Genomic DNA, 22,457 nt, shown 5'->3' with positions numbered 1-22,457 from the left:
GAAGTGGTGATACCCAGGGAAGTTTTGAACACTCTCATTGAGAGAGAGACTCTGGAACGGTGTCTCATGAGCATTCTTTGTAGCTCAGATAAAGCTATTAAAAAAGTAAACAACTTTTGGGTTAAGGCAAGGCACTGATCTGTATCTTTAGAAGCCATTTGTCTTCTGCATGGTTGACTGGAAGTGCCTGTATGGTCTCCAGTTGTTTTCTGAACAAGAGTTTTAGCTGCTCCACTCAACGATTCAGTCGCACCTGTAGGTGCTTATAAGTGGACCATAACTTAGGGTAGTTTTGAAGAGCCAGCAGCTGCCTCCTTATGTTCAATGAGAAACCAATTTCTGCTCCTGCTCAGTGGCAAGTCCATAGCCTGAGGCTTGTAAAGGGAGAGGGGGCAGAGAGGTAACAGAGGGCTGAAGGAATTTGCTCAAGGTCATTGTGAAGAGGAGCGGTAGAAACAGGAGAAGTGCCTGGGATTCTTGACTTGCAACCTGGTGCCTTTATCCTTTTACTCATGGTGCCTTCTCCTGCCAGGATGCAGTGCTGAGATTTGGGAGACCGTTGCGTTAAGTTGGCTGGCTCCAGGAGCTGCTGTTTAGAAGTGCAGCTGATCCTTGAGAAGAAGAAATGTCAGTGTTAAAAATGACACCAACTGCTCACTCTGATCCAGTGAAATAGTATCTAAGAAGATTTCAACCCCAGTGCTCAGTGATGACTAGATAATTCATCACTGCTTTATTTTGTATAGGCTTTCACACAGACTGAAGCCCTGTGTGCGTGCTTCAGAGTTAAATAAGTTACACAGATAATGACAGCAGAGGGAGAAAGAAATTAGGAGACAAAGGCACAAGCAAGAAGACAGCCTCTGAGGACAATTGGGAAGTGATAGAGAGTTAATGAGGCACAGAGGTACAGGAGCAGGCTGTCTTATCAGAAGGATTTGTAGAACATATTTTCATATCAAGATTAATGGAAGTCAAGCCCATGGTTGAGTTGCCATTTAAGGGAAACTTGAAGTAGAAGCTTTCCTCACTGTTTTTTAACCATGTTTTTCTTTCCCTTTCTTTAGTATCGCTTCATTTTCCTAGAGAGGAGGAGTTCTGACTGACAGATGGGATGTGTTTGTCATCACAGGTTCTGAGTCTGCTTCTCCGTGTGGCACCTTGGAGTTTCTAGCTGGCACCATTACCTCCAACGAGTGGAGTTCTCCCACCTCCCCTGAGGGGAGCAACGACTCGGGGGGCAGCGAGGCCTTGGACAAACCCATTGACAATGACGCTGAGGGTGTGTGGAGTCCGGACATTGAGCAGAGCTTCCAGGAAGCGCTAGCCATCTACCCACCATGTGGACGGCGGAAGATTATCTTGTCAGACGAAGGCAAGATGTATGGTAAGGAGAAAGAAAGGGCACATGGTAACATTCCAGGCAGCCTGTCCTGTGCAACCCACTTGACTTTTACCAGATGATGTTCTGAATCACAGAATCACAGAATCATAGGGGTTGGAAGGGACCTCGAGAGATCATCGGGTCCAACCCCCCTGCCAAAGCAGCTCCCCAGCTCATATTGCACAGATCGGCATCCAGACGGGTCTTGAATATCTCCAGAGATGGAGACTCCACCACCTCCCTGGGCAGCCTGTCCCAGGGCTTTGTCACTCTAAAGTTCTTCCGCATGTTGGTGCGGAACTTCCTGTGCTCCAGCTTGCAGCCATTGCCCCTTGTCCTGTCCCCACAGACCACTGAGAAGGGGCTGGCCATTTCCCCCTGCATCCCATACTTAAGATATTTATAAACATTAATAAGGTCCTCCCTTAGTCTTCTTTTCTCTAGGCTGAACTCTTTTTCTCATGGGTGTTCTCAAGTTGATGCAGTTGGCCGGTTCGCGTTGTATTTAGGGAAAATCCAGTGAAGATTTTAACATTCACAGATTAAAAGGAATTACAGATGCCACTTTCAGGGGGTAAAGCTGTCTTTCACGTGTGGTTTCTTAGCTAGCTAGCTTGATACTCAGCCCTGAATACAGATAATCGTTCGCCTGCAGCTGCAGCAACTTTTAAGCGGTAGACACGATTTTGATTTGTATTTTTGACCCGTTCCACAGTTATAATTTCTGTTGATTTTTTTGTCCACAAATAAGCTTGTCTGGATTCCGTAGCTCAGTAGTGGTAGAAACTACCTGGTACTTCTGTGACTAAAGCAGAACAAAGGCTGAGTGTGCACAATATTTGGTTAAAAGTCCCAAGGTGTTAAAACTATTTCTCAAAGCCCCAGCAAGGATCTGATTCCAGGAAGACCTCTACCTACTCAGTCAATGCTGGGTTTTGTTTCCATTTCCATTGGAATCTGTGTGTCTTTGCAGGCCACATTTTGCAAGGGTGCACCATGCCCTGGAGCATGTGGAGCACTTAACAACTCATTCTACAGGTTTCTGTCCATCCTTTGGCCCATTGTTCCCCGAGCAAGGGAACAGATTGCTTTCACAATGGGGCATGAGTGGGGTCTTTACAGAGTCTTATCTACAGTGGATGGTTTTACTGGGCACATACATCATTGTGCCTGTACGGAGCATTATGTTGAGTAAGGCTGATCCGCCCTGAATGCTCAGCAAGTGTCAGTATTCTGATGTAGACATCGATACCTGCTCTGTGACGGCACAAACATTTTTGTGGTTGTGCTATGGAACCGACCAGGGTACTAGATCCAGTTTAAAGCTAACAAAGCCGGAAAGGTGAACTTTAATTTGGATATGCCCCCTGGTTTGTTTTGCTGCCCAGCTGCTTGTGCTCATACTTAGAGAAGGGATGATGAGGGTGGGAATGAGCAGCTGAGGTAAGGGTAGGACTGCTTCTTTTGGAGGCAATGCTTGCTTAAAGTGTTATTCCAACTAAAATATTACTTGAAAATCCCCCATTGGTTGTTAAGCTGAGATTGGTGGGGTGCTCCTTGCTACTGTAAATCTGCACTATTTTTCGTGACCAGTGACTGGTGAAAAATTATAGTCGTGTCCTTAAGACTGTCTTCATTTATTAGTCATTCTGCACAGTCCCTGAAATAAATTTAGGTGCTGGAGTGGATGTGTCAGAGCAGAGAGTGGAACGGACCAGAAAAGAAATTCTAGTGAGCATAAGTAGAACGGACTACAGAAACCAAGACCTAGCTGAGGCCTGACCTAGCATGGACTGGTGTTTGGTGGAAAAACTCTGCCTTCTGCATCTCAGCAGTGCAGTTCTTAACCCCCTCACAGGGTGAAAAGTTTAGGCTAGGCTCTGGGAGAAGAAATGAACAGCTTTTCTGCAAGCCCTCCCCCACTATTCCAAATGGGACAGTGTCCCTGCTTGCCTTCAGTGCACCTGTTCCCACTGCAGACGGTTGGTTCAGCGTGCTCCTGACAGAACCCAAGGCACTGATTTATGCCCTCCTTTGCTTACTAGTGTCCAGGATCCAAGCCAAGGAAGCAGGGCCCAGCCTGGGATCTATAGAAAGATATGACCGGGTAGGGGGAATAAATATAGTCCCTGATTTCATCTTCACCACTTACCAGCCAGCTCATGGAACAAGACGAGCTGTATGTGGAGCTGGCCTTGCCCCTGAGGGACAGTTGTTTGGCTCTCCTGTGTCCAACTTGCACAGAGCTTGTTGCACCAAGGGGTGTGGTGTTGCAGACAACTGCATATATATGCCTTTCCCTCAAAAAAAGTGGAACAATTTCACTACTCTTTCCTGTTGGGGAATGGCTTATTTTTCCTTTTGGGCACTATGTTCCAGGTCCCAGGATTTCTTTTATATACTTCCCACCTGTTGTGGAGCCATCTGTTATCAGTTCAACGTTAGTAGCTGTTACCAGCAAGCGTGTTGAACCGAGCTAAAGTGCACCAAGCCAGTATGAGGAACTTGCACAGTTATGTTGAAGTACATTTAAAATGACACAACATGGTGTGTTTCAGCCTATACACAGGCCTTGTAGATTCATAGAATTGTCTTGGTTGGAAAGGACCTTTCAGATCATCAAGTCCAACCTGCCAAAACCATCGCTAAACCACGTCCCTAAGCACCTCATCTACCTGTCTTTTGCTTGTGTTCCCATGCCTCTTCAGAAGTCAGCTTGCTGCTCGCAGCTCTTTCGATTACTCCACTCATTGCTGAGTGGACATGATTCCTACTTCACCCAAAAGTCAGCCAAGATTATCTCTGTACATTGATTTGTCTCTGTTTTGATGCCTTTGCTGCCTTCTTTCGCTATCTTTTTCCCTTCCTAGATGTGTTCCATTACTGGAGGCAGCATCCCAACTGAGGCAGTCTCTGCTTACCACCTGCTTAAGGCATGAAAATCTGTCTTGTCTGATATGGGATGCTCTCCCTCCTTCTTAATCATTGTGTCAACATTAGAAACAGCAAGTCCAGGGCACCATTAACTTACTGATCAGGTGCCACTAAGGTCCTGTGGGATAACTTATGTATATGTTGCCTGCTGGAATACTGTGGGGGTGCAGCGTTACAAATCTGTCCCTTACAGAAATAATACCTGTAGTATTTCTACCAAATGACCAATCTCTGAATTCACTGTTAGGAGTCAGTGTCTCCTGGCATCTTCAGTACTGGGGTGGGAGCTTAGTACCTTAGGGTGGTTTGCATGGAGATGCTAAATAGAATGTGTCGCTGGACACTTCTCAGGACAGAGAAATAAAATAGTGACTAGCAAAGCTGTATTTACTTTGTCAAAACACTGCTGGACCCTTGATTTACAAGAGGTGAAGTAAGAGCTTGGAGGAAATGAGCTACGGCCTTCACTGTCCAGTGTTCCCTTCCACTGGACAAGTGCTGCCTGGCTTGGAGCACCTTTTTCTAAGAGGAGGTAGAACCGGTGCTGTTTGTGAGCTGGCTGTTCTCTAGGAGGCAGTAATTTAGCAGCCGATTTACAGACAGCTCAGCCATTTTTGTGCTGAGCAGGGAGGGCCAGACAGCTGGGGGCAGTCATCCATCTCCCAGACTGGTGCCATCCCTTTGTGAGTCAAAGCCCTGATAAGGCTGATAGGGAATGCTTAAAGATGCCCAAGGCTGAGCGATAAGAAGAAGGATAGTTATGCAAGTTACCAGTTAAAAGCTGGAGCAGGCAGTGATCTGCAAAGGCTTGAGCTTGCAGCATGAATTAAGCTGGTGTAAAAGGTCATTCTGATGCTGAAAACCGCCCTGTCACAGGTGGTCCCTCCCACCCCTGCTCTCAAGTGACTGGGTCAATTTGAAGGGTATTGCCTTTATCTCAAAGGGGTACATTATCCGTTCATGTTTTCCCCCAACCTCCAAAAGTCACTAAAAGTAAAACTGAAAAGCCAGCAGATAAACCCAGAGAAGCACAAAACTATGCAGTGTCTGTCCCAGTTCATAAACACCAGTTCGTAAGTCTCCTTGTGGGGTGGGAAGAGCATGGCAGCAATTACAAATATGAAAGCCTTCAAGGTGTCACTCATCAGATGCTTTCTCCTCTGTCTACTTCAGCATCTTACCTGACGATGTTTCAGTCAAACCAACTGGAACATGTTGAGAATGTGCTTGGTTGATGCTAAATAGTAAAATTTGGATTTCAACTGCAATATCCCTTAGAGATACTTGTGTTCCTGTCCCTTCCATTATTGTGACCTAGTGAACCGTGGAACAGCCCTTTATCCCCTGGTTTTGCTAATGAAACTGAACCTCCCATTTTAAACACCAGAAGACAGGTGAAAGTCAGGATACAGACTTTCCTCTCTTCTTCCTGGTGGTAGGTGTGATGTCTTTGGAGTTGCTCAGTAACAAGGTTTTGTTTCACCCAGTCAACTTTCAGCTTCAGTTTTGTGTCTATAGTTCTTTGCTGTTGACTAGGTGAAGCCAGATTTCCAGGTCAAACTTCTGGAGTTTGTCAAGCCTTTCCTTCCATTGCCTTAGTAAGCTGAAGTTAGTGTTCTTTGTATCAGTTTAACCGATGTTTTCTCCATGCAAACATAAGAAGTATTTTTCCATGGGTGCCAAGCCATTCCTGAATATTGAGGAATTTGCCACTTGTGATACGACAACCAAACAGAAGAATACTTGCTGCTGCAGTTAGCAGTCTTAATAGGACCATCTGTGGCATGCACAATACTCAACAGAAGTGTGTTAGTGGTGTTACTGTGCATGACGTGCTATCAGAACTACTGTGGTTACTTCTTGTGGGGGGCTTTTTTCTGTTTCAACAAAGGGTACATATTTCAACAGCTTTGTAGGCCCACTTTTATCTGACAGGCTTAAAACCAAGTGTGTTTTGTAGGATTCAGTTTTGTGTATGTCTGTGTCTGCAGAGCTTTCATTATATTCAAGTAAACCTCTTCATGACCAGCACGGCGTTGCCCTTTTTGGCTGGTCCTCTGACTTTTTGTTCCTAACTGTTGAACTTCTGGTAGTTCTCCAAGATAAGAACTGACATGTAGTTGTATACTGTCAGCAGGGCACATGTTCTGGTGTTTCTTTATTGCATTATTGTAAATAATGCAGCCAGTTTTAGCTGATCTGTAGTTGAGTAAGCCAGCTTTATGCTTTGTAACTGTATCCACTCATCTACCTTGTACCTTAGAGGCTGCTTCTATGCAATTTGTGAACCTTTGCCCTTGTTGGAAGTCATTGTTTTGCTTCTGGATAATGTTACATGCTTCCAGTTGTTTTCTGAAAAGTGTTTTTTACAAGAAGGACTTTTTTTTTACTACATTAAAAACCCCAAAACCATGTTAATTCACAATTGGATCCAAATATTTTCAGTTGCTAATTGGTTCTTAAATACACAAAATGTTCAATTATGTTTAAAATTTCAGATTGAATTAAAAACCTGGGAACAAAATCAGACATAGAAAATTAGAATTAATAAAATCCACTGGCTTTTTTCCCCCCTCTTTTTTCTTTAAAATAAGCACATGCAACCATCTCTTCTGGACAGCGTTTTGTGAACTCATTACCAGAAAGATCTCCAAAACATGGAGTGAGTTCTGAGAAGAGCAATGAGCATACCAGATTTAACACTGAGCTCTGGGAGCTGAAGTGACTGATTTAGGAGGAAAGATTAAAGTAGCTAAATATACATAGCTTGGCTAAGCGATGACTGAAAGTTGGAGGGTGGGGGGGGGACAGACACATAATAACAGTCTAAAAATATTGGAAGGGTGTTAACATTTAGGAGGGAGAGGGATTTTATGTGGAACATGTGAGCATGACTAGGATTAATGGGGGAGAAAGAAGGAATATAGGATGGATATCAGCAGGAGCCTTCCTAACAGCGTGGTGCTCAGTGCTGAGGGAATCTCACTTGTCTAAGGAGTTAAAATGGAAATGCTGTTGTTGGGGGGATCTCTAAAATTGTGTCAGACAAAGCTGTGAGGAATGACTGTATCTGTAAAACTAGTCCCAAGGAATGGCATGTGTGTTTGTGTGGTTTGTATGAATGAGACGTGGCTTCTGTTTTCAGTGTACTGTGATTTTACACAGGGAACAGAGAACAGTGGCCGTTCGGTGGTGCCTGAATATGGCTTTCCACTGACAGTACCTGCTGGTTTGTTGTGGGTTTCAGTTTGGCTTTGGTGGGTTGGAGTGGTGGGGTTTTTTTTCCTCCAAAATTGTTAGTATTATGATTTATTCTATCTGTGGTTTTTTGACATGGGTAAGTTTATTAGACTGGTGATGGGCACAAAGGCAGTCAGGTCTAAAATGGGAAGTGTGTGCTTCTAGACAAATACTAGGAGTGCTTTCTCAGAACGTGTCCAGTGTTGATTAGTCAGATATTGGGTAGAGAAGGGTGATGGCATTTCTCTAGCAAGGGGGTGCACACGTGAAGAGGGAGCTGGTAAGTGTCAGTATGCAGGTTGTGTGGGGACATGGCATAGGAGCTCTTATTTCTACAGCACAAGTAAGCAAAATCTGGTGTGTGAACACTCTTTTAGCATGCCTGAAAGAAAGCTTAGGCAAACTTGGAGAGCACATCCCTATGCATCTATTAAGCCAAACCAGTAAAAGGCAGCATAACCTTTCCAGGTTCTAGTGCCTCAAGGGGTACCCCAAAGTGAAAGCAAGCTTCTTGATCAGAAAAAGGCAGTATTTCAGCTAAAAGAAGAGGCAGCATTCCCTCCTTCATGTAGGATCCAAACGATGAGCGCAGGAGGACGAGGGCTGTCTACTCATTTAAACAGTTGCTCGTTAGCTAATCCATAACAAGCCCTGTATTGTCTGTGTATGGTGAAGATCTGGGCAGCAGAACTGGGAAGGCTGTGTGCAGTTTGTGCCCAGACAGATGGTCTTGTAAGTCTGTTGGTCCCTGGCAGAGCTGAGTTAAACCTCTGGGGCCTGGGTACACCTGCTGCTGAAGGGTGCCTGGCCAGCAGCTGTTCCTCGTTGCTGTCACCTTGAACTTGTGACCCATCTTCTGGGTACTCCTTGAAATTCCCGGAGGCTTGCCGCACGCACGCACATAGGCGGCCATGGTCGTCATAGCCTCTGGCTTCTTGAGCAGGAAATGGCCTTGTTTTCATTGAAACTATTCCATGTTAAACGTCTTCTGAATGGCTTTTCTTTCCTCTCAAGTGTGATTTGTGCACTAGTTGCAAATCCCTTTTCCAGAGCGACGCCGGTTGTTGCCCGCAAGTGTCGCGTAGACTGTTTCTAAACATGACAGTGTTACAGGCAAACACACCTGCATGTGTGGTATGTAGCACAATGTTCCCTTCAGTCTTCACTGGGGGTTAGGAACATTCCTGTGTATGAACACCACCTCATCATCTTTTGCTGTGGAACCACAGAAAATGGTGCTGGGAGGGACCTTCAAATGTCATCTCATCTGTTCCTGTGCCTGGAGGCAGAGCCAGCTCTACTAAGCTGTGCACATCATCTTCTGCCTCAGACTGGAGGAAAGTGATCTGAGAATTCTAGACAGAGTAGCTTTCACCTAGAAGGTAGCTGGTGCACCTGAATATCTGCCAGTTTCCTTCTGGATCCATATGCATTTCTAGGTATCCCTGCAGCTTAAAACAGTTTTGTCCTCCTCTTGTTCCTGCTGTCCTGTCGTTGCCTGAAGCGCTGCTGCTCAGCTATCTCTAGGATATGTGCTGTAAACTCAGGGAACAGGTGTTGAAAGAATGTTGAACAGAATTGATCCAGTGTTAGGGGTTGATAGAGGGGGGTGGTGGGACATGTCAAGAGCCACTGTGAGGAAATTTTAGGAACTTGGTGGCATTTGGCTGTTATCCAGACCAGTTCCTGGGCAGCCACCTGGTTATGAAGCCTGTGTTTCTGCTGGACTTCTCTGTCCGTGTTCTCTTTTCACCTGTTACAGAATGTGACATCTTTCACAACTATTGTTGCTGGTGCTTGGAATGGTGTAAGACTGTTCTGTGTTGAGATCAAGAGTATTACTTCCTTTGGAAACAGTGAGATGACCTAACAGTTTGCTGCAGAAGAAAAGAGGGGAGTTACCACTCCCACTTCCTTGCTTCCCTGCTCTGCTTCTGGTTTTGTGCTCCCACCCTAACTTCAGTTTCCAGCAGACTCCTTGCTGATCCATTTTAGCTTCCTAAACTGATAGCTAACTACTCTGGCAAAACGAGCAGGACAGATTTAACTGACCTGTAGAAAGTTCTGGAGAGAGGGAGTTAGGGGAAGAAGGCAAACACCTTTGTCAGCAGTGGCCAGCCGTTTGCTTAAGCTGAAGCTATAAACTGACATTTGGAGTGTAGTCATTGTCCATGATTACTTTTAATTACTATGGCATGACCTGAAGATGGGTGAACTTGCAGCCATTCCACTTAGAAAATCAGTGTTTGTTTATTCATACTATGTGAGAATCTGAGTTTTGTGTGTTCTTTTGCTCTCCTTGAGGCTGCTGTGTAACTTGCAGTCAGTTGGTCGGGACTGGGTCCTGGTGTAGCCTTATGTGTGGAAGCGAAGCAGTCGCACCTCCTGCCAAGACTAAGCTAGACCAGGCCAGATGCCTTGAGAACTGCATGGTCCTGTACTGGTCACCGAGCAAGTGGCTGAAGGGACCTCACAGACCCTTTTTAGCTCTGATTTCCATGGTAGTTGAAGCTCTCACTACTTGGTCAACTTGTCACCAGGGCATGTGCGTAAGCTTAGCACTTGGAGTAGAAATCTACAAGAAGTTGTACTGTTGGTGCCACCAGAGACACCTGCCTGCAAAATGAGGAGTCACTGAAGGCTTTGCTATCCTTTGAGGCATTATCACTGAAGTGCTTTGGAGAGTTGCTTTCAGGTACCCTGCAGCTATTGGAAGTTACTGAAACAAGAGGACAAGATGCCTATAGACCTAAGGAAAAAAAAAGTCTGTAATGTAGAACTTGGACTCATGGGAGCTGGAGGAAGCTGTTATAGTTAAGCATTAATTTTCAGTGCCATGCTTAACAGTCAGGTTTTTCTGAACCTGGTGCTTAGTTGAGTAAGTTTGTTTATGCTTGTGTAACATTGTCATTCCTGGATGTCATTCATGAGGGAGTGAAAGCACTCAGTTTGATACTCCTTTGTGTAGGATTGTTACTGGCAGTTTTGAGTGTTGCCTGATACATATGAGAGTGTATCTCATGTTCAGTGTAATTGTAGAATCATAGAATGCACTAGGTTGGAAGGCACATTTAAAAGGTCCAACCCCCCCTGCAGTAAGCAGGGACACCTTTAGCTTTGAGCCCCATCAAGCCTGACCATGAATTTCTTAAGGGATGGGGCCTCCACCTCTCTGAGCAACCTGTTCCAGTGTTTCACCACCTTCCTAGTGAAGAACTTCTTCTAACCTAAACCTACCTTTAGGTAGCTCTAGTTTAAAAGAATTACCCCTTGTCCTATTGCTATGTACCCTTACAAACAGTCCTTCTCCAGCTTTCCTTTAGGTCCCCTTCAGGTACTGGAAGGCTGCTATAACGTGTCCTCAGAATCTTCTCCAAGATGAACGAGTCCAACTCCCTCAGCCTGTCTTCACAAGAGAGGTGCTCCAGCCCTCTGATCATCCTTGTGGGCCTGGGCTCCTGGACTCACGAAGAGGGCCATGTCCTTCGTGTGTAGAGAGCTCCAGAGCTGGACGCAGTAAACTGTTTCAGCCAAGTTAAATCAAAACAAATTCTCATCAGTCTTACTCTGGGAAGCACCAGAACTAATCCCTGTTCTGTTTCTGTTGCAGCCTTTAATGTATATATGGAGGAGTACTTTCTGGATGGATGATCGTGCATTTCTGTGGCCTGAGGTGTTAATGTGGGAAAGCACAGCTGATGAGGACATTCAATAGATGCACTGAAAAACTGTATTAAAGGCTGAGGGGTGGTGAAGAGCAGCATAGCCTGGAGCACCCCATTAGGCTGATGGGAGGGATCGTTGCATGCATAGGTTGTTATACCTTAGTAAAAGCTCATCTTTACAAGGAATAACTCCACATGCCTTTGGGGTAGTAATTAAGAGGTGCTTTAACTCTGTCTAGCTTCTAGATGAATCACAGAAGCAGGGGAAGCCTGGTCTCTTACCAGTCTGTATGTCTGTGAGGGTTAGGTGCAGTGCAGCTCTAAGCTACAGTTTCTTTGGTGGCAGAAGCTAGTTTTGAAAGTTCTGCCCTGATTCCCTCACTGTGCTGATGCCATGGTTAACATGGCCACACAACAAACTAGTTCACTCATCCAAATAGAAATAGGCTGATTGGGGAAAAACAAAAACAAACCAACAAGAAAATCCAGGTGGGAGATGATGGGTAACTTGTCCAAATGGGATGAGTGTCAGGCCCTTCTTGCCTTCTCTCCCACCCTTCATTCTCTCCCCCCTTCCCTCTGGCAATTCATTTGGTATGGCTGCACACAGGAGTTGATAGAATATTGCAGGAGGAGGAATGACCAGCTGAGGGAGGGGAACCTCTTCAAGTTGTTTTGCTTGTGTAAACTACACTTGTAGTGATTGACTTTTCATTTATCTCCACTCCTTGCTGGGAACTAATGAGAAGCTTCTCAAAACCTGTAGGGCTGGTAATTATTTTCCTTCAGTTAAACGTTTTGTGTTAAGCATCCTAAACTGGCCATCAAGGAACAGAAAATTCTAGCTGGGAATAGCAGTTTTGTGTTTCTAGGTGTGGAAACACAGTTAGTAAATGAGACAGCTGAGTTTCATGACCTCAGACAGATTGATCTCTGGCTGCTGTTTGCCAGTGTGAGGTGCTTGACTGGCATGTTCTGCCAGCTTCAGCTTCCTCATTTCAGAAGAGGAAAGGTCAACCCTTGTGCAAATGATGAAGACGGGAAGAGCTGACAGTGTGGTGGTGCTGATCTTGTCAATATCCTGTTTTCATGGATCTGATTGTTTTGATGCTTTTTTTGAAATATTGGCTGAGAGTCTTCATCTCAAAATCCCCTTATTGTAGGCAGTGCACTATCTTAGGAGAATCTTCTTGTGGAAGGCTAATCCTCATCAAATTCAAGGACGGGATAAATGATCAGAGCAAGGAAACTTTCTTCTCAGACTTGAACATAAAATTCTCAGCTATGTGTAACTGTGCTGTGGGAACTTGAACCTGACTATTAAGCAATGCAGTTCTGCATTGGTTGGGGGGATAGATGCCTTCACAGGATAGACCAATGCGGTAAAACACAGTATGGTTCTCTGTGGTCTCTTTCATGGGAAGTGATCCCCGTATGATGGCCATAGTGGGATTATGGCTTCTTGTACAGTTCTCTGGATTCAGTGTAGAAGTTAAGAATAAAAATAGAGGCTGTTCAAAAAGCCTCTAAAGGAGCTTGATCAGAGTGAACTTCGTTAATATACCATAAAGAGTTGTCTCCAACCCTGAACTGAAAATAAACTGCTGCCTTGAGATTGTCTACTGCTTTTGGGACTACTTCCCACAGGGTTTCACCACAGTTGCAGTCTAGATAAATGACAAAAACATGATAAATGACAAAAACATGCAGTATTACTTGCTCAGTATGTTTAGTTTATAAGTGTCAATAAAGACTGAAGACCAGTGGAAAGCGAACAACAGTGTTTAGAGATTAGTGGTGGTGAAGTGATGTTGGAGGTTCCCAAGGAGAGGTGAAAAGGTAGAGATGAATGGGGAGATAGTTATTGCATAATTTTTGTTGAATTTAGGGATAGCCTCAGCTCTGTTAAAGGAATTAATAGCAAAAGTAGGAGCTGAAACTGAGATATAGAGGAAAGGCGTAAGCCTCTGAAAGAGTTTGGGTGCTGAACATCATCACTATAAGTTACGTAACAATACAAAACTCAAAGAGTTGGGAGAAGGATCTGTAGGAGAAACAGGTCAAAGGCTAAAGCTTCATTAATGAGATTCCTGAAAAAGAGATGTTAAGGTTGAAAGTCATGCTAAGTACTCAAGAAATATGCAACACAAATAACAGCCAGAAATCAAGGAAGATAGGAGGGGAACCCAGGCTGGAGAAGGAAAGGTCTTGCCTTGAAAAAGGTGAGCTGGGAAATTGAAAAGCTATGAGAATCTTTTTAGCAAGGCTTTGGTAAGAAAAGATGGTTTGTGATGAAAGGAAAGTCTGATAAAGCATTAAAAGATAGCATTGAAATGAATGTTAAGGATTGTATGAGTAGGAGTTGAGTGTCTGAATCTTGATAAAAAGATGGATTTAGCCATCAGAAATAGAAATATGGGTTTTGACACATACAGCCCTGTTTCTGGCAAAGGTGATGCTCAGGAAGATATTTAGTGTATCTGGGAGGAGGAAGCAGTGGAACTAGAGATGGAAAGTAAGGCTGTGCAGGGGAGGTACAGATCAGGGCAAGTGCCAGTAGCAGTTAGTCCTGTATTGCACATGTGGGCATAGCATGCACTGCTTTGCCTAAGTGTCATTGCAGTGAGAATTGCTCAGTAGGTAGTTTTGCTTCATATGCATAGAGAAACACTGACATTTGGTGGGCAGCTGAGGTGTTATTAAATTCCCTCTTGTGCCTGGATTTGTCATGCTATCTGATGCACACAGTTCATCATGTTTATGTTGATTGTAATCAGTTAACTAAATGCTTAGCAAGTTCAGGAGACAGCTATGTCCCAGGAGCCATCATGAAATGACACAAAGAGATTGAAATTCTCTAGTTGGGATGGCTTCCTTGACCTTGCTTTGATTAGCAGATCACTGGATACAGCTGGATAGCTGTTCCTGTAGTTAATGTACGTCACAGGTAGGTATGTATATTTGCTTTGGATGCAGGAAGGACATTGCAAAGCAGATACTTTCATGCAGTTTCCCACTACAAGGATTTTGCAGAGATCATTGTGTTCTTTGCTCTCACCTGTCACAGAAGAGAGGCTTTTGGTTCTTCATTTAGTGTGCAAGGAAGTACAAGGATCAAAGAGATGTTTCACCTGCCTCTTCTACAAGCAGTAATATATTATTATCTTTCAGAAAGCCAGCACAAAGCTTTGAGGTAGGACTGCAAAATGTCTTCTACGACTGGGGGGGGGGGGCATTTTCTTCACTTCCACACCCCGTCCTTAGAGGCAGATGCTTCTCTCTATTGAGAAGAGTGCAGAGCTGCTTTATTCGCTTACCTTTGCAACATCTTCCTGGATAACTAATTTTGCAATTTGGTCTAAGATGTAGTGGGAGCTAAACTGGTGCCCTTGTAAACTTATCTGTTAGGAGCAAGAAGTCAAAAACACTGGAGAGTATCTCTTTACTCCCTTTTTTTTTCATGCCATGCTTCCAAGGGGAAGGCCGCAGAGAGGATAAGAGCTTTTGGGTGCTGCTCTGCAGTTGGTATGTTGGCTAGAGGTTCGTGAAACCCAATGCGTGGTTTCAACAGAGGAGGCACAACTGTTGGCAGGTTCTGGTGACCGTGGCAGGCCTCAGCAGGAGTTATTCTAAGAACACAACATATGATCAGATTACTGAGAGGCACTTTACATGGCTTGAAAAAATGAACCATCTGACAGTTTATGACAGCTCTTGTCTGTTCCAGCCAAGCAAGGAGTGCCAGTCTTTGCTGACCCTGCAGCCGGGGTTGTGAAACAAAGAAAGCGCTTCCCAGGGCCATGCAAGCAGCAGGCCTCCAGCCATGCAAGCTGCAGGCCTCCAGCCACGCAAGGCCCGCGTACACCTCGCTTCTGACCAGGGAAACAAAAGACATTTGAGACCTGCTTCTCTTGCAATTTTGATTAATGGTAATCTAATCCATTCTTGCAGCAGTTTTACTGGGCTTGGCAATTTGCGTAGTTCTATATTTAGTAATCCCTGTGATGCTAATATCTTTGTAGAATGATCTGGGTGTTTTGCCACCAGTATCTATATTAGTTTAATATACCCTGCCACCTTTCAGTTTTTCCTTGCCTCTGTGGGGACACGCTTCTGGAAGGGGCAGGCTGTGTGAGAGGAAGGCTGTAGGAGAGGTGATGGCAAGTGGGAATTGAATTCTAGAACTGGAGATTTTGAGGATTTACATTGAAATATTCTCTCTAGAGAACTTCTATACCAGCTTCTAATACATACAGTATTAGAATACTTCTTCTAATACATGTAGAGTTTCCTCTCCCACTAGCCTTAGCTGGTAAAGTACATGAGAGAATTTCCTAATTTTTCCTGATGTTGCCAAAGACAAACAGCTAAGCACACATGTAGGAAAACATCTACTTTCCCAGGCTCTACTACAGTTTATTGCTTCTCCTGTTTCCTACTTGGTTTCCCTTGCTTCGTTCTCTGTAACACTCAGTCCCTCCTAATTCCCTTGACAAAACGCAGGGCGGTACAGGAAGCTGGGCTCACTTTGTGAAGGTTTCTTTCTGCCAGTTACTTCTTTTTAGGGTTTGTGGGTTTTTTCCTCCTCTGGTGTTCCTTGCTTCTTGATGCTTCTCTGCTACTACAGATGGGTTCTTGATGGGTTACAGTCCTTTCAGGGTGGAGCCTGCTCTGGCATGCCTCAAAGTGTACTCCTCTTGCCACGGAGTGCCTCTTTTCCAAGAGTACTATCTACCCATGTCCTAGACAGTGTCTCTTCTTCCTTTTCTCCACATGCATATTGGTATGTATCTTGCACTTCTCCTACTGCACATCCTCGTATGTCTCCTTTTTGTGGTTCACCTTAAGTGCCTCCTCAACGTGTCTTCTGCCCCAATGACTTCCAAAAGCAAAGGTAGCTTGTGCTTCTCTGACTGGTTGAAGTTTTGATGGATTGTTATTTTCATCCATGTCGGAGGTGGCTGGAATCAATTGTGATTGGCACGGGGCTTTCTCTCACGAAAGTTACCCCTGCAGCCCTCTGCTGCTGAAGCGGAGAAGTGCTGCGCTGTCAGACTGCTCAGTCCGCATCATTGCTTGACTCTCTGTGGGAACGCAACAGCGATACGTTTGCTCCATAATATTTATTATCTCTGGTTCAGATTCTACTGAAATTAGTTTTGGAAGGATAATCCGTGTTTTATCTGGTGCCTGGAGAGTTTCCACATGTTCCATCCAATTCACATATTTCAGTTGTCAGTGTAGCCTGACATGCACCCTTTAAAAGTTTGCCTGGAACTTTCCACAGCTGTTTTTTCTTCTCTCTTCTGCTAAGTCATTCCCCTTGCCCCTCCACTTGGGGTGTGTGGTTTTTCTTTCTTGTTTCTTTATCGACGATGGGGCTGGAGTACTATGTTTGATTCTGCACGTTTCCCACTTCTAATGGGTGTCGAGCTGTCCTGAAACTTCTGATATGCTGGCATCTGTGCAAGAAGAATCATTCTGTTGTTTCTTACCTTTCAACTTGGATCCATATCCAACAGATGGAGGCTCTGAAGAGCCATAAACATTATTCTTGGCACTAGAAAAAGGTGGTGTGGGTATATGTCATTAGTAATTGGTCTCAGCTTTGTAAAAACAGTTACATTGGTTGGAAAAGCAGCCAGGTGGAAGGTAGCACAGCAGCATCTGCTCCCATCAAACTCTCCTGGGTATGTCACTGTGTTAGTGCTCAAACTGTGGGAACTGATGAAGTCAGTGGTTACTCACTGGGCATTATGTTTCTGGCACAGAAATAGTTCCTAATTTGTGGATAGAGGTGCTGAAGCTGGTTTGTTGTCAGCTTCAGACCTTATTCTTCCCCGAGAGAATAAGGAGAGCTTCTGTAATGACACCATTTGGAAAAGATACAGATCTGTAAATGTAAAATGTTTTCCCATCCCTATGTGTGCTTTGGTTATGTTTCATGAACATGACCTAAATGCAGTCATGAATGTTTACATTCTTCTGTTTTAGAAACAGATGGGATTAGGAACTTTGCCAGCCCTTCTTAAAGGGTTGGCTGGTCAAGCTCTAGCCATAGTCCTTTCTTGCATTAATTTTTTCATGGTTGAGTTAAACAAGGCTTTAAAATTAAACAATTGACAACTTTTTTCATGGAATATTAAACTACTGGAATAAACATTGCATCTGTTTTCACTGCTTGCTTTTTTTGATGTCTGCCATGTTGTAACTTACAAGCTCCGCATTCTGCCCATGAACCTTCCACACAAAATACTGGGGTTTTATAATTCTGACAGGAGCTGTGGTTTTTCTTCCCAGTTTCTCTGCTTTATTGCTGAAACACATGCAACCATATAAGATGCCTCACAGCCTTGCACTTTCCACTCCCAATTTTTTCTTGTGGTACTGTGTCACTACTAGTGTGATCACCACAAATGTGTTATTTTGCAGAGCCTGTTCTTTGTGTCGTGTTTTCTGCCTTGAATCAGCCTAGAGTTCAGATGTGTAGCTGCTGCTTTTCTATTTCTACTCTTCATTCCTCCCTCTCCAGGCAGAGAATATCATCTGTGTGTCTGATCAGATTTGGTACTCGACAGCCAGTGTATGGAACCCACATAGTTTGCTTTGTGCCTTGGTGCCTGCTCTCAAACAGTTGTGTGGTGCTAGTGGTGAATTGGGTCTAAGCTTGCTTTTCCTTTCACAGCTGAAGTTGTCAGTTTAGCCCTCTCTGCTTTAGCCTGTTTTTTAAATACTGGACCTGAGTCTTCTGCAGTTTCCTGCTCTCATTCCAAGCAATTTCAAATTGTGTACTGGTGACACTGTAGCTTCATGTTTCATTAGTTCATTTAGTTCATTTCCTCATCTGTCACCATGACCGTGTCTCTGCATCTCTGCCCTGGCCTCTCCTCACATTGAACATAAAGCTACTTACCTTCACTTCCTTTGGCCCTGAAGGGCACAGTGTCACTGTGTCACCTCTTAAAATTGAGGTGTGAAACCTAACTGCCTTCAGTGCATGCTTGGTCCGTAAGTGGATAAGGATTCCTTCACCTTTCCCAGCTAGTGCCCCACCTTCCTGTTTATGGGTGCTCCCCATAATCTTCCACAACACTAAGCTTCATTCTCTGTATCTCATCTGAAGAATGCTCCTTTTTTTGGGATGCTTTCAAGAGCCTGAAAGCACTTCTAATTCACTGTATCATGTCACACTGATCAATTCTGCGTGACTGTTCCCAAGCACTTCCCCACAGTTGTTTGTTTTCTTGTACTGCGATTTGCAGAATGACACTTAGCTTGGAAGGGATCTCTTCTGTTTGTCTAGGCTGGCCCTACTGCTCAAGTGGTGTCAGCTACAGCAGGATGCCCAGGATTGTGTCCAGTCATATTTTGAGTACCCTTCAAGGGTGGAAGTTCTGCCACCTCCCTGGGCAGCCTTTGCCAGGGTTTGACCACACTTACAGTAAAAAAGCTTTTTTTTTTTTTCCCATCCTGATTATTTACCTTTTTTTTTCCCCTCTCTTTTGTTTTCCTCTTTTTTTGCCTTTTTTTTTTCCTGATGGAATTTCATGTGGCTTAGTTTGTGCCTATTGTTTCCTTCCCTAGCACTGGCTGCTATTGAGGGGGCTGCCCCCCTCCTCTTCATGGGCTCCTGTCATTTATGCACATTATAAAAACACCCCTCCACTACACAGTCCCAGCTCTCTCAGCCTCTCCTTGTATGAAGAATTCTCTAGCCCCACAGTAAGTTTTGTGGACCTTTTGCTGGACTCATTCCAGTACATCCATGTCTTTCTTATGCCAAGGAGCCCAGAACTGGACACAACACTCCAGATGTTGCCTCAGCAGTGCTGAGTAGAGATGAAGAATCACCTCCCTTGACCTGCTGCAATAATGCCAACAAATCTTACCGCAGCCTGGGCTGTGCTGCTGTTAGCCACCTTTGACAGGAGGGTGTATTGCTTGTCAACCAGGGCACCATCCATGCAGCTGCTTTTCAATCCACCTCCTTGTTTGCTTAACCCATACACTTTAAGGTTACCTGTGAGGATGTTATGAGAGATGGGAGTCAAAAGCCTTACTAGAATCACAATATGCACAGCTCTGTACTCATCAACTGAGCTGCTCACCTTGCTGTAGAAACTATCAGCTTGGTTAATGATGTCTTCCCATCTGTAAATCCGTGAGGACTGCCTGCTTCATGTCTCTGGAACTGTTTTTCAGGGTTACATGTTCCATCACCTCCTGGGGTGTGAGGTGAGGATGACTGGCCTGTTATTTCCCTGATCTTCCTTGTCTTTCTGAATGTTTTGGGGTGAATGGCTTTCTTTTTTTGTACTGGCAAACCTGATCTGTGTTTACAGCTTTTACAGGGTATGGTAATGTGAGCAAAGCATGAGATTCTCCTTTTTACTGGTAATTTGAAGCTGTGGAGTTGCAAGCTGGGAAACAGAATTTGATGCCCAAAGTTCTGTTCCAAAAACTCCGACCTCTACCATATGAACTAATGAGTATCTTTCAATACAGAAAGTAGCTGACAGAGTATTATCCCACTGCTGGCCTCTGTAGATAGATAATCACGTTTTGCATCTTTTCCCTAGGGTAATAGCTTTCTGAACTTGTATTATTTCTCTGTTTCAGGCCGAAATGAGCTGATAGCCCGCTATATTAAGCTGAGAACAGGGAAAACACGCACAAGGAAACAGGTAAGTGTAAAGTTTTCCATGTAAATGTGAGCTCCTGTGGGCCAGTGGATGTGGTGAGGGTTTTATGAGAACAAATCCCTTGCTGTTCACTTGCTATCAGTTACTGGCTTTGCTGGAAAGAGGTTGTGATGATTTGGTTAATAAAAATGGTGGGAAGAGCCAGCTTAGGCATTTTTCAGCAGGGCTGTAATGTTCCTATCTCCCAACTACACTGATATATACTGATAAACAGTGTGTGATTTTGTTTGGTCTTCTAATGAACGTTTCACTGAACATCAGTGGTCCCTATGTGAAGAATCTTTGTTCAGCTAAGACATGGAGAGCAATGGGGATTTTGAAAATACCTGGCACACAGGAGGAGAAAGGAATCATTTGGGAATGAAAGTTCAGGCTATTCCGGGCAAAGCACTGAGCAACTTAGATCAGCTTTGGGTGGATGCTATCCTGTGAAGTTCCTTCCAACCTAAATTATTCTGTAGTGTATTTCAGCCTGCATTAAATATGGGGAAGTTCTGAGAGGGCCTAGATTTAAGGATGGATTCCTTAGTTTTAGAGGAGGTCTCTGACTCGATAATGCCATTTGAATTGAAAATGGCCTTAAATAGTCTAACTTTGCTGGTCCTCCACCTCATTTCATGACATCTCATTGCTACCTCAATTCCCCCTCACCCCAACCCTAATGCACAAGGTGCCTAAAGTATGTTTACTTCTGCAAGCAGCTACCAAGTGCTCATCTGGAATGAAGATGGATTTTGTCTTTCAATGCAGGTATCTAGTCACATCCAGGTCCTGGCAAGACGGAAAGCTAGAGAGATCCAAGCTAAGCTCAAGGTATGATGGGTATCCTTTAATATATTGTACAAGCCCCCTGAGTCATTCATTCCCTTTTATTTGAATAGCCTTATAAAGGAGTGAGCTTAGCCACTGAACTGTAGTAAGCTGGGGAGGAAGAGGTACTTCCCAGGAAGTGTTGTGCAAACACTTGCATTGTTGTAGCTCTGTGACGTCTGGAGCAGTTCTATTTAAAGAATAAAGAAACAATAACTTTAAATTTTACGTGTCTGACTTCTACCTCCAGTTTATGTTACTGTCACCCAAGTTTGAAAGACCCTTAGATTTGGGAATATTCAAGGAGTTGTTTAGCTGAGCAGGAGGGATTTATGGTTACAAATTACTGACCAGTAATCAGTGTGTTGTGGTGGCCTTGGGAAAGGGTAGGCTTACAGTTACTGCAGTGCTAATTCCATCTCTGTTGGTGGAATTACCTGTGAGAGTGTTCTGAGTTGGGATAACCACTGAGAGAAAGCAGTAAAGGTAGCTGGCATCTTCTCTGGTAAAATGGTGCCAGTAGAATATACTTTGCCCCTTGATTAATGTAGAACAGATTTGAAGAGGCTTGGGTTCATGGGAGAAAATGGTTGACTACTTTCTTGAGTAAATGTGTGCTTTCTTCTCTCTAGAAAGAGTTCTGAGATCACACTAATGAACTGGTACCTTGTGACACTTATTTCTGCTCAGATTTGAAGCAGGGAGATAGTTTATGTGCTTGGACTGAATTGCCAGAAATGTCAAGAAGGTCAAGTTTATGGGTGACAATCACACATCAGGGTCTCCCCTGTTATAATGTGAGCCATACAGAATCACTGAGAGACAGGAGAAAGAAAGTGCGTGCTGACCTTCCTGATTTGGTGTGGCAATAAGTGATCTGGAGGGGGAAGTGTTTGCTTCCCTGATCTTCCATGCTTCAGGTAATGAAAAGGATCTCAACAGTCCAGCCTGGCCCTCACTGTTCAGTCAGTGGCTGTTAGGATGTGCAGTTTTCCACTGTGCACCAGGAGAAGTTGACTGGTGGTGAGTAAACTGTTGCACCTCTACTGCAAGCAGCAATTACCTCTAAGTCATGACTGCCCCCTGCCCATATCCCATTTTAGAAAATGGTGGTGTGGCTGTCATGAGCCTGTTGTGTTTCCAGCTGCTCTGGTAAAGAGAAGGAGGCACAAATCACAATTACCTAATTCAGTGCTTCTAGGCAGGGCTGCCTGAGCTTGAAACCTGTGGTGCCGTTAAGTGGTCAGTTCAGGTGGAGGCCTGCTTGAGAGGCAAGTTAGAGCGAGTAGGAAACAACAACTGCCCGGGGTGTTAAAAGATTTACTGCTGCTTATATCTGTAACCTTGATTCCCTTCCCTTGCATGTCACAGCTCTGGGATTTGGCATGATTGAAAAGCCAGCCAGCCAAACCCGATTCCACTTAGCACACTGGAGCTGGCCGGTTTTGTTTTCAGAGTACGAAGGTGTCTCGGGGAGCTCTCCGGAGCCATTGGTCGTTCTCCTTTTATACCACCCCAGGCCGTGCTGCGAGCTCTGCCCAGCTGCCTGCAGTGAACCATTCCCCAGTAGCAGCCTGTTCCTCTCTGCCTGCAGAGGCAAGCCTGCAGCGCTGATTCAACTCATTTACGTTTCTGCCTCCGCTAAGTCGTTTTCACAGAGCAAGGAAATGAGATCACCAATTCTGCTGCCCCTCTTCCGAGTTCCTGCTGATAGCTGTGCTG

At 44.5% G+C, this 22,457-nt stretch overlaps 1 protein-coding gene across 1 annotated transcript in view; it reads left to right on the top strand.

The window, feature by feature from the left end:
• The first annotated feature begins 1,256 nt into the window (after nucleotides 1-1,256).
• The window catches only part of TEAD4 (TEA domain transcription factor 4), a 43,658-nt gene continuing 22,457 nt past the window's right edge, over nucleotides 1,257-22,457 (top strand). The window contains exons 1-3 of the mRNA XM_084266204.1: nucleotides 1,257-1,387; nucleotides 19,843-19,907; nucleotides 20,676-20,738. Of these exons, the coding sequence (XP_084122330.1) occupies nucleotides 1,381-1,387; nucleotides 19,843-19,907; nucleotides 20,676-20,738 (135 nt within the window). The 5' untranslated portion in view covers nucleotides 1,257-1,380. The remainder of the gene's footprint in view (nucleotides 1,388-19,842; nucleotides 19,908-20,675; nucleotides 20,739-22,457) is intronic.

Source organism: Gallinula chloropus (genome assembly GCF_964237585.1).
Source record: "Gallinula chloropus genome assembly, chromosome: 1".
NCBI classification, from domain to species: domain Eukaryota; kingdom Metazoa; phylum Chordata; class Aves; order Gruiformes; family Rallidae; genus Gallinula; species Gallinula chloropus.
This window is presented reverse-complemented; position numbering and strand designations above follow the sequence as displayed.